Raw genomic sequence first — 16,251 nt, 5'->3', positions numbered from 1 at the left:
CATTAGCATTACCTAAAGATTGATCAGGTTCAAAGACATTATACCTTTGCTTTAATACCTGACCATACCATTGCTTTATGAACTTTTCCTTCCCTATCCAAAATATATATGAACAAGCCTCTGTATCTGCTCCCTTCAGTTAAAACATTTTTTGTTTCTGTGTTTGTACTGAAACATAGTGACTTGGTACACTTTGGTTTCTTTGCAGATATTTTGGCTATTGATATTTTTGCTACTGTTTATATTTTTTGACAGGTACCAGAAAATGATGAAATATTTTTGATTCAACTGAAAAGTGTAGAAGGAGGAGCTGAGATCAACACCTCTAGGAGCTCAGTTGAGATAATCATTAAGAAAAATGATAGTCCCGTGAGATTCCTTCAGAATGTTTATTTGGTCCCTGAGGAAGACCACATACTCCTAATTCCAGTGGTTCGTGGAAAAGATGACAATGGGAATCTGATTGGATCTGATGAATATGAAGTTTCAATCAGTTATGTTATTATAACTGGGAATTCAACAGCACATGCCCAACAAAATTTAGACTTCATTGATCTTCAGCCGACCACAACAATTGTTTTTCCACCTTTTATTCATGAATCACACCTAAAATTTCAAATAGTTGATGACACCATTCCAGAGATTGCTGAGTCATTTCATGTTGTATTACTAAAAGATACCTTGCAGGGAGATGCTGTGCTATTAGGCCCTTCTATTGTGCAAATCACCATTAAGCCAAATGACAAACCTTATGGAGTCCTCTCATTCAACAGTATCTTATTTGAAAGGACAGTTGTAATTGATGAAGATACAACATCAAGGTATGGTTTATTTTAAACCTTCTACTACAATTATTTTAATGTATTATTCTAAGATTTAGTATTTGTGATGTTGGACATAGTGCTGAACTCTCATGAGCTTCCACCATGGTTTCCCTATTTTCTTTCTTATTTTCAGAGTGATTTAAATATGCAAGTTAACTTATATTATGATAGACTCCTGGGACACATCTATGTGTCTACCCTTTCATATTAAAAATCACCATTCATTCTTTATTATATGGATTCTGCTTTTGCCAATATCCGATGGCCCTGTTGACATTGAAAAAGCCTAGCTAAGGGAAACACAGTATAATATGTAACCATATATATTTCTTTAAAATTCTAGATTTGAAGAAATTACAGTGGTTAGAAATGGTGGCACCCATGGGAATATTTCTGTGAACTGGGAATTGACACGGAATAGCAGTGATCCCTCACTGGTAACAGCAGATATCAGACCAAGTTCTGGAGTTCTCCATTTTGCACAAGGGCAGATGTTGGCATCAATTCCTCTTACTGTAGTTAATGATGATCTTCCAGAAGAGGCAGAAGCTTATCTACTTCGGATTTTGCCTCATACAATACGAGGAGGTGCAGAAGTGAGCGAGCCAGCTGAGGTAGATCATTTGTTATGCTTTACTTGTATACATATTTCTGTGTCACAGAAGAGCCAAAGAATGTGATCACACAAATCACTTCTCTGTTTAGTTTGATGAAGCAGGAACAACACTGGTTTTGGAAATGGCGTTTGTTTCTGTTGTTCAAGATTGTTCTGTAAACAAAAGATTTACTTTTCAAAAAAAATTCCATGAACAATACATTAGGAAAGTTATCAAATCTGTTTTTGATTCATCTTTTACTCTGTTGCATATAAAAAGTGATCATCCTTAGATATGACATGTAAATCAATAGTAAAAATCAGAATAGCCTAGATATTACACAGTTTGATATTCTCAGCTGTGAGAATTCTACATTTTAATATTTTATTTTTCTATCTGCAGCTTTTGTTCTACATTCAGGATAGTGATGATGTTTATGGCCTAATAACATTTTTTCCTATGGAAAACCAGAAGATTGAAAGCAGCCCAGGAGAACGATATTTATCCCTGAGCTTCACAAGACAAGGAGGAACTAAAGGAGATGTGAAGATGTTTTATTCTGCACTTTATATTCCGGCTGGAGCTGTGGACCCTTTGCGAGCAAAAGATGGCATCTTAAATATGTCCAGGAGAAATAACCTGATTTTTCCAGAACGAAAGACCCAAGTCACTACAAAATTACCAATAAGAAATGATGCATTCCTTCAAAATGGGGCCCACTTTCTAGTAAAGGTACTTTAATAATTAAAACAATTTCAATGTTGGTTAAACGTTGTGTGAGAAAGTTAACTAACCATTATCTTGTCCACGTTTACAGTTTGGATCTACCATTCACTGGTTACTAAAATTTGTTGAGGGAGCCCAAAGAGAGACTGTTTCTGCTCCTAAGTCATATAAGGATAAATAAAACCAGGGTTCTACTAAAGTTAATATTTTAATCAGGTGATAAAAGTACACCAACTTGAAATGCAGGTTAGAAAATAATGGGTAACATAATGGAGTAGCACAGATTGTTAATGGAGGAAGGGGAGGAGAGGGAAGATTGAGAGAGAAAGAGAAAGAGGTCTACCATTCTTTTGAGTTGGTTTGGGAAAATATGACATAGGAATAGTGTTTGTAGATGAATACTGTTTTTTTCATAATGGATGCTGCAGAAGAAACATTACAGAAATAAAGAAGCAATATGTGAAAGATTGTGTAGATATTTTTCAATAACATGCTAAAATCTATTTCTTTGTCTATTAACTACTGATAGAATCTCTGGATTCTTATCTTCTTAATAAAAAGAAGTTAGGGCCCCCTAACATATTCTTCCACTTTGTCTTTTTTATTTCTTAAATTTTATTAACCAAAACATTATTTTTATTGCCAAAATTAAAAAAAATCTGCACTTAACTTATGTTAGTTTGGTTCTGTTTTCCATGGATTTGATATTGATTGATTGATTCTGAAAATTAGCAATAAAGGGCGGTTATTAAATTTTGGTTATGTAAATAAATTTAATACAGATTCACCTAGTATGAATGGGTTGATAAAGAGTTTATCATCCTGTTAACACTTTGCTAACTGAAATATATGTCAAATGAAATTTCATATTCCATTAATTTTTTTGAAACATACATATTTAAATTGGTCTCATATTTTTGCCTAGACTTTGTTTTATGGCTTATTTTTGCTTCTGTAGTATTTCTAACTGCTCCCTTTCTATATGCCACCCTCACCACATTATAGCTTCCAGCTGTTTTGTATATGTTGGAGGGTGAGTTTAGCCATACTAACTACTTTCTACACTTACTTCACACCTGCTACTTGGGATGGTTTTTACTGAGCTCCTGAATTTTCTTGATCTCTTGCTTTTTCCTACGTGGATTGTGTTTTGGTTTTGTTGTAGTATATCTTCCTCAAATACATGTGCAGAAAAGGAGTTTACAAGGTAAACTTTTTGAGTCTTTGAGAAGCTAAAAACAAAACTTCAAACTCGCATTGATAATTTTGCTTGGTAGAAATTTTTAGATTAAAATAATTTGGGAGAGTGCCAGGATGGCTCAGTTGATTAAGCATCTGACTCTTGATTTCAGCTAAGGTAATGATCTCAGGATCGTGAGATTGAGAGCTACGTTGGGCTCCACACTTAGTGAAGATTCTCTCTCTCCCTCTGCTCCTCCTCCCTTTTCTGTCTCTCTCTCCCTCTCGAATAATAATAATAACAATATTTTTTTTTCTTTAGAACTTGAAAGGTATTGTCTTTTTTTTTTTTTTTTGAAAGGTATTGTCTTATAGCACAGTTGCTAATGAGAAATTTGAGGGGAAAAACATTATTTACTTTTTTAGGTAACTTGCTTGTTATCCCTGGAAGCTTTTTTTAATTTATTTTTTTAATCTTCTTGGTGTTCTGAATTCTGCAGGACTGTGTCCCACTTTGCTTAGCACTTGGTGGGGTAGGCCCTTTTATTCGAAGACTTGTCTTTTTTAAAATTTGTTTTCAACTGGGCCACTGTTCATGCTGGTACCATTTGTGTATTTCTTGAGGACTCCTAGGGGAGGGGGTCTAGTAGGTGACCTGTTACGGGGATATATGATTTATCAGTATATAGAGGATACTTCTTTGTAATACGTGGACCCAGAGGGAGACCTTTTGCCATTGTTTCTAAAGGCTTTGTCACTAGCAGTGGGAGATTCTGTTCTTCATCTTTTATTATTATTATTATTATTATTATTATTATTATTATTATTATTTTGTGTGTCCCCTCAAAATGGGGAACTTATGGTGTGATGCATACTTCTGTCTATGAGGATAACCCATTCTTTGGAGGACCCCTGAATTTCTCTTGGACTGAAGAATGAAGAGAACATGGCCTTGTACACAGTTGTATCTGCTTCCCCTGTGGCTTGTGGGATCCCCTTGTGAGATGAGTGGCCAGATGGGCCAGATGGATCTGTGAAGTGGAATTGAGCATGTGGTCCAGCCCAGGGCCCTGGCCGTGTTGAACAAAAATTTTAAAGGGAATAGAATGCTCCAAATTCACATTTGGAGATATATTTAGAAAAATTTTAAAAAGGTATACTTTTGGCCTTATAAAAAATATGTCACATGATTTTGGTCCTAACAATACATGGAAGTGTATTGGAAGTTACTAATCTTACCAGTTTGCACTTAGGGTAGCATTTCCCAAACTTAGGAATTTTCAGGAGTCTCTGGGAGATAATAACTTGTCAAGAGGAGTTTCAGAATTTAATGGAGCTTTTTGTTTTTATTTTTGGTGTCAGCTCTGTCTTTTGCCTTTACTGCTGTCCGTGTCCTCTGGATTCAGAGCAATCTCATTAATATACATTGTCTTAGTTCAGGCTGCTATAAAGAATACCATAGACTGGTGGCTTAAACAACAGACGCTTATTTCTTACAGTGCCAGAGGCTGGGAAGTCCTAGGTCAGGGTGCCGGCATGGAGAGTGTCTGGTGAGAGTCCTCTTCCTGGTTTGCAGACTGATGTCTTATTGCTGCATCCTCACATAGTGGAGAGGGGCAGGAAACAAGCCCTGTGGCCTCTCTTCATATAAGGCACTAATCTCATCGTGAGGGCTCTACCCTCATGACCCAATTATCTCTCAATGGTCCCATCTCCAGATGCCATCACACTGGGGATTAGATTTTCAATACATGAATTCTGGGGGAGCACAAACATTTAAATTCATAACATATGTTTAAGGTACGTCAGTATTCAGTTCTCCCTTCTGTCTGTCTCCAGTCTTGCATAGGGCACAAGTGATATGAGAACCAAATTACTAACCCAAGTGAAATGAACCACAGATTTTACAGTTGCTTTTGCTTTCATGGAGGCCTGGGCATCTTGGCATTCTTGTAGTTGTTGTAGTGATGCGAGGTGAGTTTAAGGACTGGCGATGCAGTAACATTGATTTTGAGTTGTGGAGAACTTTTCTATCCCCATTTTAGCTTTCCGATTTATTTTCTCATGCTTTCTCAAGGCTAGTTTTTACTGTGGATACAGACCCCTCCATATCTCTGCCAATATTAGTAACCTTTCTATTAAGCTTTTAGTCTTTTGAAAATAACCAATATCTCTATCTAAGTAGCTGCAGAGAATCTCTTGGTAAACAAAACCTTATTAAGGACCTTCTCTGGATCAGGTATTGGCAGAGCTATTTTCAGCATTCTATATGAACATGACAGATTTTATTCTTGTTGATACTTGAAAAGTGGAAACTTGAAGAAGCGTGTAATATCTAAATTTTGGTGATGCCGATTAAGAAATGTGTTTGCACCACTAATTCCAGACTCAATTCTTTCTCTCTCTGTATTCAGTTAAAAAACAAAAGGTCTTACAGTGCAGAGAGTTAATTTAACAGTTTAGAAAAAAAGACGTTATTAGTCACTGACACAGTTCCCCGAGGTTCAAAACAGCTGTAGGTTCTGGAAGGCTGGTTGAAATTAGAAGGTTGTGTAGTTTGTACAGTACATAATGGATGAGCAACTCAAGAATAGGAGGCATCAGATGCTGCATGGAAAGTTGAATGAAACTGAAGAAAGGAGAATCTGAGACATGAGCTCCTCATTCTTCACTAACCCTCACAGCTAAATACATTAGTCTGAGATACAACTTCTGGCAGGCTTGGGGTTTACTAATGTGCTGTCCCAGTTGCAGACCGTCTGAAAGCAAAGAACGACTCTTTATGAATGGGGCAGTTTGATTTAGCAGATGCTTAAGGAACCCAGACAAAAAGGCTTAGAGACTAGGAAACAAGCCATCGAAAATTAGCATTTTGCTTTTGATCAGTTCATTTCATAGCCTTCTATATCTTCTTTGTATTTTTCAAAAATCCTAGATTTAGAATTCTATAGTTTTTTTTGAAAATGTAAGATGCGACTTACTTTTCTCCTTTCTTTTTAGAAAGTTTTAAGGTAAAAATATATTAAATGTTTTAAATAGTATTATCAGTGTAGCTCTTTGCAAATATATGGGAATCAGGGTATTCATTCACAAACACATGCTTCCTCACACATGACCAAGTATTTCAAAAACATCTTTGCCTCCAAACAATGCACACCTTATATCTATATGCATTTTATATATGCATTTAAATACATATATAAATTAAATATGTATTATATATACATTTAAATATATCCATTTTATTTATTCCTTGTGATATTTTTTAAGATAAATAGAAATTTATATGTATGTATATTTTCTCTAGAAAGAATGACAGATATGTGGTTTTTACCATTTATGTTTTCATTGTATTTATTTTATAAAGTAAATGCAGTATGCTAAAGAATTACATGTTTTATTTTACTTGACTTGGTCTGCATACCATATTTGGCAAAATTGGTCAGTCTAATTTTTTTTTCTTTTACTCAAATGGCTACTTACCAAATAATGGAATTTTTCCTATCTTTCTTCTGTATATGGTTTTTAAACTTTTAAAAATATTTGTTTGTTAGAGAAGGGGAAAGACTGGGATGGGGAGGGACAGATGGAGAGGAAGAGAAAGAATTTAAGCAGACTCCATACCCAACACCAGGCCTGATGCAGGTCTCGATCTCACAACCTTGAGATCATGGCCTGAGCTGAAATCAGGAGTCAGACTCCTAACCAACTGAGCTACTCAGGTGCCTCTCCTGTTTGTGATTTTTAAAGCAAAATGTGTGACTTTAAAAAGGCATTTCCTGGAGCATCTCTCTGGCTCAGTTGGTTAAGTGTCTGCTTTCGGCTCAGGTCATGATTGAGGGTCCTGGCATCAAGCCCCGAGTTGGGTTCCTTGCTCTATGGAGAGCCTGCTTCTCCCTTTCCCTTTGCACCTCCCCCCGGTTCATGCTCATGTTCTATCTCTATCTCAAATAAATAAATCTTAAAAATATCTTAATAAAAGGTGTTTACTTTTGCCCTCTGAAATATATATCATTTATCATAATATATGACATTATGTGTGGGATATGAAGAACTAGATCTGTCCATTTGTGGAAATATGTCATAATATATGACATTATGTGTGGGATATGAAGAACTAGATCTGTCCATTTGTGGAAAATCAGTTTAAATCACAAGTCTCTTCTGGTGGTTACTTATGGACATTGTTTCCACATTACAAAGCCTAACAGAGAACTCTAAAGAGTGGGAGATCCATATGTCTTACTAAGTTCAGAGTTACTTTTCAATTTAAAATATTTTTTGTTTTTTAAGTCCTGTAATGATTATCTGTTTCTGTACTCCTCAAGTGAACACTGTATGGATTGATGAATTGAATTTTAGAAAGTTAGAATATAATATGTTGAAGGTTTGTGATATACCAGGATTGCTGTAGAGCTCTTTTTTATGTTGGAGGGATGGGTTGACAAACATTTACTGCATCTTAGCTATAGTTTTGGGTCTACATCATGAACTGAGAAAATGCTGAGAAGGACACAGACTCACAAGGGTTTTGTTGGGAAGTAAAAGTCTGGAATGCACAAAATGATGATAAGGAAGCAACATGTGAAATTTATGATGAAGTTCTAAGTTTAGGGAGAGTAGTTGGAGAAGTTCAGAAAGATAGAATAAAAAGGTCTGGAGATACCTTCATGAGAGAGAGGGAAAGAAACTAGTCTTTAAGAGTGGGTGCATTTTGTACTTGTGAGATGATGAAGGGAGGCCCTAGAGAACACCATGGAAGTTGCTTTAGTGGTCATGTTTGTTAAACACAGAGATATGTGTCATACATATGCTGTTTTTCAATAAATGAAAAGATAGGTTAGGTTACATTTGGAGTTCTGAATGATCTTCTGATATTGAATTTCCTCTGGCAGGGAAGTGGAGTGGGCAATTGATTGGAGATGTGGGTCAGTGGAAGAGAAGAATGAGATGTGGGTAACCTCAGTTTGGCTTTAAGGTCAAGGTAGTTGGGTATACGTGATGAAGAGGAAAAGCAGATGGCAGTGTGATGATGTTAGTGGTGAGGGGACATGGAACAGAGACAGTGGTTTCTGATTTGAACATTCTAACTATAAGGTCTATGTAACATTTCTGATGTCCAGGGGCAGTTGGTTACAAAGATTTGGAATTCAAAGGAGAGATCCAGAGATTACTAGGGAGAGGGTATGAAATTATAAGATAAAAGGCTTAGAAAGAACCTTGGGGAGTAATAGCTGAAGAGCAAAAAACAGCTCAAGAAGCCAGTGCAGGAGATTGAAATAGGATGGTGAATGAAAGAGGAGATGAAATTGCCACGTTTGTGACCTTTACCACATTTACCTTATTGCCCTGCACTATTAAGACTCTTTTTTAATTTAAAAATTTGTTCTTTTCCATTTTTAATGTGTTTTTTTGTTTGTTTATTATAGTTGGAAACTGTGGAATTGGTGAACATAATTCCCCCAATCCCACCTATAAGTCCTAGATTTGGGGAAATCCAAAATATTTCTTTAGTGGTTACTCCAGACATTGCAAATGGAGAAATTGGCTTCATTAGCAATCTTCCCATTATTTTACATGAACCAGAAGATTCTGCTGCTGAAGTGGTAAGTAGGCTTTTTCTCATTGACGGGGCCTGATGAGGGTCTGAGGTAATGCAAAGACACTATTCTTTTTTGTATAGTTAACATACAGAATGAACAGATCTTAAAAAGCTTCACCATTTACAGCAAGTCTTCAACATATCATTTGATACAAGTAACCGATAAGTATATGATTCATCATCTTTTACCATATTTGTTAGAGTAAAATTAGAATTAATTGCTCATGGCCACAATTGGGTATTTTGATGTGGATGCTTTTAGATAGTGCTATGACATTTGCCAGAGTGATAGCCAAATACACACACACACACACACACACACACACACACACACACACTTTTATTGGCTAAGTCACATGTATTGCAGGTATCCTTGACCTATTCCATTTATTAGTATTCCTCATGCTTGTCTTAGGCAGGACTAGGGTGACTGCTTTGGGTACTGTAATTGGTGGTGGAAGTGATGGTGGTAAAGTTGTGGAATGCCAAATCTGAGGAATATTATATTATATGGAATTATATATATGGGTTGTATATATGGGTTAATTATATATATGGGTTAATTTTTGTGTGCATGCACACCCACACACACACAAGCATACTTACATATGTAGCACCCCTACCTGTCCCCTACCCTGATTGAATTTTCCTGCCATCTATCTAGGGATGGCTCTACTTTCAGCTTTACCATTACCTGTGTCATGGTCTATCCCTGAAACCTTCTCTAAGATTCTCGTAACTTAGATTTGATTTAAAGCGGGTTGGAGTTCTGATCAAAAAAGAGAATTGCTTTTGTTATGAAAGTCTCACGTCAAAATATAGTGTCCACGGCTTCCTTTGTTTTTATATTTGATTCTGTAAATTGGCAGAGCAGCTTATTTTTCAAGATGGCTGTGATTCTTTTGTATTTTTTGTTAATATGTTGTTTCTAAAAACTAAAAAACTAAAAACATTTAGAGAGTAAATTGCTTTTATCTGCTGTCAGTTTGCCATTTCATATTTTTCCCTTGAGGGAGATTAGTTTTGAGGGAAAGTTTTGGGCTCTGTGAAACTGTGTTCTTCCCCTCTGGGAAACAAAAAGGGTAGAAATTTCCCTCAGTTATCTTTCTCTCTGTCCAATCCATAGCCCAGACTACACGCACTCCCTCAGGGTGATTTAAGGGCTCAGCCCTCTGTTATTTTTTTTTGTCTTCCCTAAGTATCTTATTTTGCTCACTACTCTCTAGCACTAGCCATTGCTAGTCAAATTAACAGGATGGTTAGTGAGGAAAATATCTTCCATTTTTCACGATGGGTTGTGTTAAAAAAGCAAAGAACAAAGAAGATATATTTTTAGGGGCTTAAAAAGAATAGTATAGCTACCATGAAGTATTCATTTATATTCTTTATTTGAAAAAAACTTTATCATTATCTTCAATGATTCTTTTATTTTATGTATTTGAAATGTACTGCACTTAGGTAAAACTACCAAATATAATTTGTTTCAGAATTATTATAATAGCTGTCATTTATTTAGCTCATACAGTGGAGAGGCACTCTAATCCTCCCCACAAACTTGCAAAATAGGGAAGCCCTAGCTTCATTTCACTTGAGGAGATTGAGGTCAGAGAGGTTAAGTAACTTGCCCAAGGTAACCCAGAACTATGATTGAGTATCTGATTTTGTTTCTACTGCATTTTTTGTATTGGTCACAAACATTTCTTTTTCTTATTCTTATTTATATTATTATTATATTCTTATTCTTGCCTTCATCACTTTAGGATGGATTTTTTTCTAATTTTCTAGTTTTAATTACAAAAGTTTATATTGTGATATTACATTAATTCCTTTTTCGGAGAAACTCTAATGGAAATTTAGTATTTAGCCAACATGTTCTATGTTTTTCATGATTCTTTGGGTTTTAAAATATTCTTTTTATTAAGACAAATAACAGGTTAGGGATATTTTTGGGTAGGGGCAGTTTCACAGATAAATTTGGTTAGCAAAAACTAATAAAAATTGTTTTATCTAAAATTATTTTTATGCTTAAAGAGAAGGCAGGTCCAGTTGTATCTTAATGCCATTTAATGGTTGGCTTCTCTGCAGAATACATATATATTCGTATAACATGTGCATGTACTAACTGAAAAACTTACATAAATTTGTTAGCATATATTTTAGAAGAAATTGTTTCATTCTTTTTTTTATAAGGTATACATTCCTTTACATCGGGATGGAACTGATGGCCAGGCTACTGTCTATTGGAGTTTAAAACCCTCTGGCTTTAATTCAAAAGCAGTGACCCTGGATGATATAGGTCCCTTTAATGGCTCTGTTGTGTTTTTTTCTGGACAAAGTGACACAACAATCAACATTACTGTCAAAGCTGATGACACACCAGAAATGAATGAGACGGTAACACTTTCTCTAGACAGGTAATAACCCGTTTAGATTATGTTTATTTAGTAACATGTGTATATTATATGTTTGAGTCCTCTGAAATAATTTTGTTTTTTGTTTTAATTCTTTCCTCCACATAAAGTAAAGAGAAAAAACTAAGTAGGTAGCATTTTCTGGGCTTCTGACTTTTCTGTTTTTTTGTTGATGGCTCTGGTTAGACTGTGAGTATTATAACGTAGTGAGCTTTTACCCTGCTATTCATTTTGGGGAAATATTACACACAGAATTTTTGGAAGGTATCAGATATAACATAAGCATAGTTAATAAGTTGCTATATTAAAAGAGTAGGCAGCAACAAATCCAAAATGTTAGGTTAAGTAGACAGCTCTGCCTCCTTCGTTTTCAACAGGGAGAGGACTAGAGCTTTTTTGAGTGAGTAAAAAGAAAGCATTAATCTTCATATAATGAAATTCTTGATTTCACATAGAATTTGAACACTAAATAATACGTATTTTTCAAAGAATCAAAAATACAAATTTAAGAGGTATTTTTCAGTAATAATAAGGATTTACTTAAGATTTCTCAGTGGGTAATTTATATTAGGAAAATATTACAGTCTCTCAAAGAGAGATTTTTTTTCAGTAATTCAGAAAATCTCCAAAAATGAAAAAAGTTCTTTTTCTAACTGATGTCAGTTAATTAAAAAAAAAAAATCAAAACCAAGCTTATCAGCTACAGTTTCCTATATTAAAGTTGATATATATTAGAGAAGTTTAGTGTGACTGGAGGGCTTTGCAAAGTTCATATTTTGTAAACAATAAAAATCACACATAAATTCAGCTGGCATTATATTATACTACATTAATGAGGACATAATCATTTTATGGAACCTCCTGATCCTCTCTATATTCTACTAGTAGGTTTTTCTTTGTAGGTATTTTGTGCAAACACCTTCTATAACCCTGATAATTAGCTGTTCTTTATTTTTATGTCAAAGAAAAATATAGAATGTAGGGAGCAAATCTAATAAATGTCAGCTGTGCAGTTTGTTGGTTTTCATAAGCGCATTCTATCTACTTCCCTTTTTACATAAAAAGTAAAACAAAACAACAAATCATATAAACAAAAATTAAAAAGCAAAAACCGAATATAGCAGATACACTGTCTAAATGAGTTATGCTTTTAATATGTGTGTCATATTAAATCTTAAAGAAAGGTATTTCAAATGATTTTTAAACATCAGTGAAATGTAATATAAATGAAAACTGAAAATTATCGTTTTTTCATTTACATCCTTTTTCCTTTTAGTTAGGTTTGAGTACTCATTAAATCAATGGGCAGTCGTCAAAAAAAAAAAGTAAAAAGTAAACAGTATTTATAAACCAAAGATATAGCAATTCATAAAAATTCTTAGCTCAGTTTCTGCTTTGGCTAAGAGTTTAAAGAATGATTTAAATTTCACCTTCGAAAGTTTATAGTAAGTAAATTTTAAAAATATTTTTTCTAAACAGTCATTTTTTAAACTTGATCATATAAACCTTTATATTAATTAAATATAATTTTTAAGTGTTTATTTCCTTCTCTCCTATGGACAAAAACAGTACAAAAGGAAGTATAAATCATGGGGTAGAGTATTTTGGAAATTATTGGTTACACTCTTTTCAAATACAGGAAATTCATTCAATTTTATATTAAAATGTTTTAATTCAATTAGTAATAGTGCTTACTTATATTATCTCAATTGTGCATGAGTAATGAGCAAGTAACGTTTGAGTGTTCTAAGACATATTTAATTAAGTAAATGTGAGAATAAAATCTATGATTTAAAATTATATTTTATCTAAACCTCCATCTCAATTTTGCAAATTTTTAACAAAACTAAAATGAAAGAATGAATGGTAGTAAGTGTTATTACAATGTTATGATATAATAATGCAACAAAAATAACATTTTATTGTGGTACATTATACACTCTCTAAAGTCAAATTCAAATGCAAATTCTCTGTATTTAGTAGGGATAAAAGTTGCTCTGGATTTAAAGTTTATTATGCTTTCAGAATCATAACAGTTAAAAATATTTTACTGGTTAGTTTTCTCCAAATCAGAAAAAATTTCACCATGCCAGTTTATTTCAGAAAAATTTATATATATATGTAGTATATAACTTCATATTTATAAATAGTATTATTTGACTTTAAAAATGAAGCACTAGGGTTGTGCATGTTGTCATGTGTTTTTCAAGGCTATTTGAAAATGAAATACATTGGGGATTTGGAAAAGCATTTAGATTTCCTGATAGGAAGTTCTATTTAAGTAATATTTGTCAAAGTTAAAAGATAAAATGCTATCTATGGCTTCTTAAATGTATTTCTATGTAAATGATGAAAGGTATGTATTTCTTTGCTTCTAGAGTTTTTTATTTTTTCAAAGAACAACTGGCTTTAGATCTGAGGATGAAGATTTTTGTTTTTTTAAAAACCTCATTAAAGCTACTAAGTAATTATAAGTCAAGCTGAATGAGATTTGCTCAGCTGCTGTGGCTTGTGAGCATGCACAGTGCTTGGCAGGCCCCAGCGCCTTGGAGCAGGCCTGGAAAGGAATGTCTTCAATGGGTGTTGACATGCTGGCTGGCCATGGGGTCATCTTCCCTAAGTGGGAACTGCTGAACCTCTTGCTAGCATTTGTCAATAGCAAAGAATCCAGTGTGCACAGTTCCCATAAAGTGAACATTACTAGCCTGTGGGGGGAAAAATGAAAGGCTTTCTTTAGCTTATTTTTAAAGCTCGTTCACATTTCTAGCAGTATTAGTGAGATTTTGGCAAATGGTGTCTCTGTCTCCTTTTTTCCCCTCCCACACTTCTTTCTGTATTGACAGGGTAGAAACAGAAAGGTTTGTCGTGTATTTTGGGTAAGTGGACAAAATAATGCCTTGTTTTGGGTTATTCGACCTTTTGCTTTTCAAGCCATTGTTTTGGACAAGGCTGCGGTTCTGCATGACCACAGGTCTTGAGAAATTTTGCTTGATGCCTGTGCATGCTTTGTGTGCTTTCATTTTCTAATGGTAAGGGAAGCGTGTATGAAATATGGGTATATTTACTATGAAAATCACATGACTGCATTAACAGTATAACAAATAACTGTCCTATTATTTGAACTGTCTCTTCTGTGGTCATGAGTATGCTAGGTGTTGGTTGTCAGATTTCCAAAAGTAGCAGAGGATGCTAATTCTGATTCTGTATTACATAGGAAGTGAGCTGTCTTTTCTACATATTAATTGTGGTTTCATTGTAATTTTGAGGTCTGATCATGAATACTTTGTAGTTCAACAGAAAGTGACATTTTGGAAGATTTAGAGCAGATTGCAGAATTGAGAATTCTCGAAGAGTATGCTGGCTTTTATACTCCCAGAGCTCTGTGTCCCAGTCTCTTTGATCATTCTAATTATACACTGAGCATAAAAACTAGAAATAATAAAAAATTCTTGTTTTAAATACGTTCTTTTGAGAGATGTATAGGAGTTGTTTAACAAGTCATGCATCTCAGATCCATTCTATTCCATTTTTTTGTTTATGTCCTATATTTTCTTTTATAATAACAAAAGATAATGAGGTTAAAATTGAGATGAATAGAATCCTATGAAAGGTCACAAAATATTTCTAAAATATAATCGTAATTTCATTTATTTTTGATTAGTGTGGTTTGCTTTAGTCCATACAGTTATCCAACTTTTATTTAGTTAGTATAATCTTATGTCCGGTTTTTTTTTTTAAATTCAAGTGCATATAAAATTAAAATGATTTTATTTAAATGTATTTTCTAACTACATATCACAAATTAAATTTTCCTAAAACTGTAAAAAAAACTGTAGATTTAGTACTTTATAAAAATATATTTACAGCCTTTGATTACTTATTTTTTGGTGTAGCTAGACAATAGTTTTGGTGTATTTTTGGTGTACTATGACAATATTTGATTTCAGTCAAATATGAAAAATATAATGGATTCAGAAATAAAAGTTCTTCCATAAATATTTTGAGTAAAAAGTATTGTGATCTTAGGTAATTTTAATACACTTACATTCAGTTTAAGTTTTAACTCCTAATAACCTTCATATTCATTATCTGGAAGTGTTGTAAATATTGTAGATAAGGCTACAGAATTCAGTAGTAAGATTATAGGTGGCAGGTCCCTTTCTTTTCCTTCTGACTTCTCCAGGGTCAATGTGGAAAATCAAGTGCTAAAATCTGGATATACTAGCCGTGACCTAATTATATTGGAAAATGATGACCCTGGGGGAGTTTTTGAATTTTCTCATACATCCAGAGGACCCTATGTTATAAAAGTAAGTATGAAAGAAACTTCAATCCATTCTATAATCACAACTTCAGAAGAACAATCTTGAAGGACTTGAACTTTCATGGATTTTTTTTTTTTTTTTTTTTAAGGAAGGGGAATCTGTAGAGCTCCACATCACCCGATCCAGGGGAGCTCTGGTTAAGCAGTTTCTTCACTACCGAGTAGAGCCGAGAGATAGCAATGAGTTCTATGGAAACACAGGGGTGCTAGAATTTAAACCTGGAGAACGGGAGATTGTAATCACATTGCTAACAAGATTGGATGGGATACCAGAGGTATAGGATTTTATTTTTTTCTTGTGCTTTTGTGGAATGCTAACAATATCTAGTTTATTATGAATATGATATTTTGAACATTGACAAGGAGATACAGGACTAAGAAAGGATTGAGAAGTACTTATGTTTGCAGAAGAAAAAAAACTTAAAAAACAAAGTAAGATTCATTCAACTTTGAATTACATATGTTTGTCCTACATAAAGAAATAACAAACGATCTGAAATGTGTATGATCAGTTTTCATCTTCTTTAAGCTTTGTTTATGTTCAGCCTTATACTAATGTAACCTGTTGGAACTTTTAATGATATGGGTC

At 34.0% G+C, this 16,251-nt stretch overlaps 1 protein-coding gene across 3 annotated transcripts in view; it reads left to right on the top strand.

Annotated features, from left to right (window-relative positions):
- Positions 1-16,251, top strand: part of ADGRV1 (adhesion G protein-coupled receptor V1) — a 530,856-nt gene that overhangs the window by 47,117 nt on the left and 467,488 nt on the right. The window contains exons 7-13 of one of the 3 annotated variants that reach the window (XM_041752702.1): positions 256-821; positions 1,168-1,438; positions 1,823-2,152; positions 8,755-8,931; positions 11,118-11,341; positions 15,522-15,648; positions 15,752-15,937. In XM_041752702.1, the coding sequence (XP_041608636.1) occupies positions 256-821; positions 1,168-1,438; positions 1,823-2,152; positions 8,755-8,931; positions 11,118-11,341; positions 15,522-15,648; positions 15,752-15,937 (1,881 nt within the window). The other 2 variants (XM_041752703.1, XM_041752704.1) reach the window with 2 other exon arrangements.

The sequence above is a fragment of the Vulpes lagopus genome, chromosome 4, assembly GCF_018345385.1.
Source record: "Vulpes lagopus strain Blue_001 chromosome 4, ASM1834538v1, whole genome shotgun sequence".
Lineage (NCBI taxonomy): Eukaryota > Metazoa > Chordata > Mammalia > Carnivora > Canidae > Vulpes > Vulpes lagopus.
The sequence above is the reverse complement of the archived record's forward strand: the minus strand, read 5'-3'. Positions and strand labels throughout refer to the sequence as shown.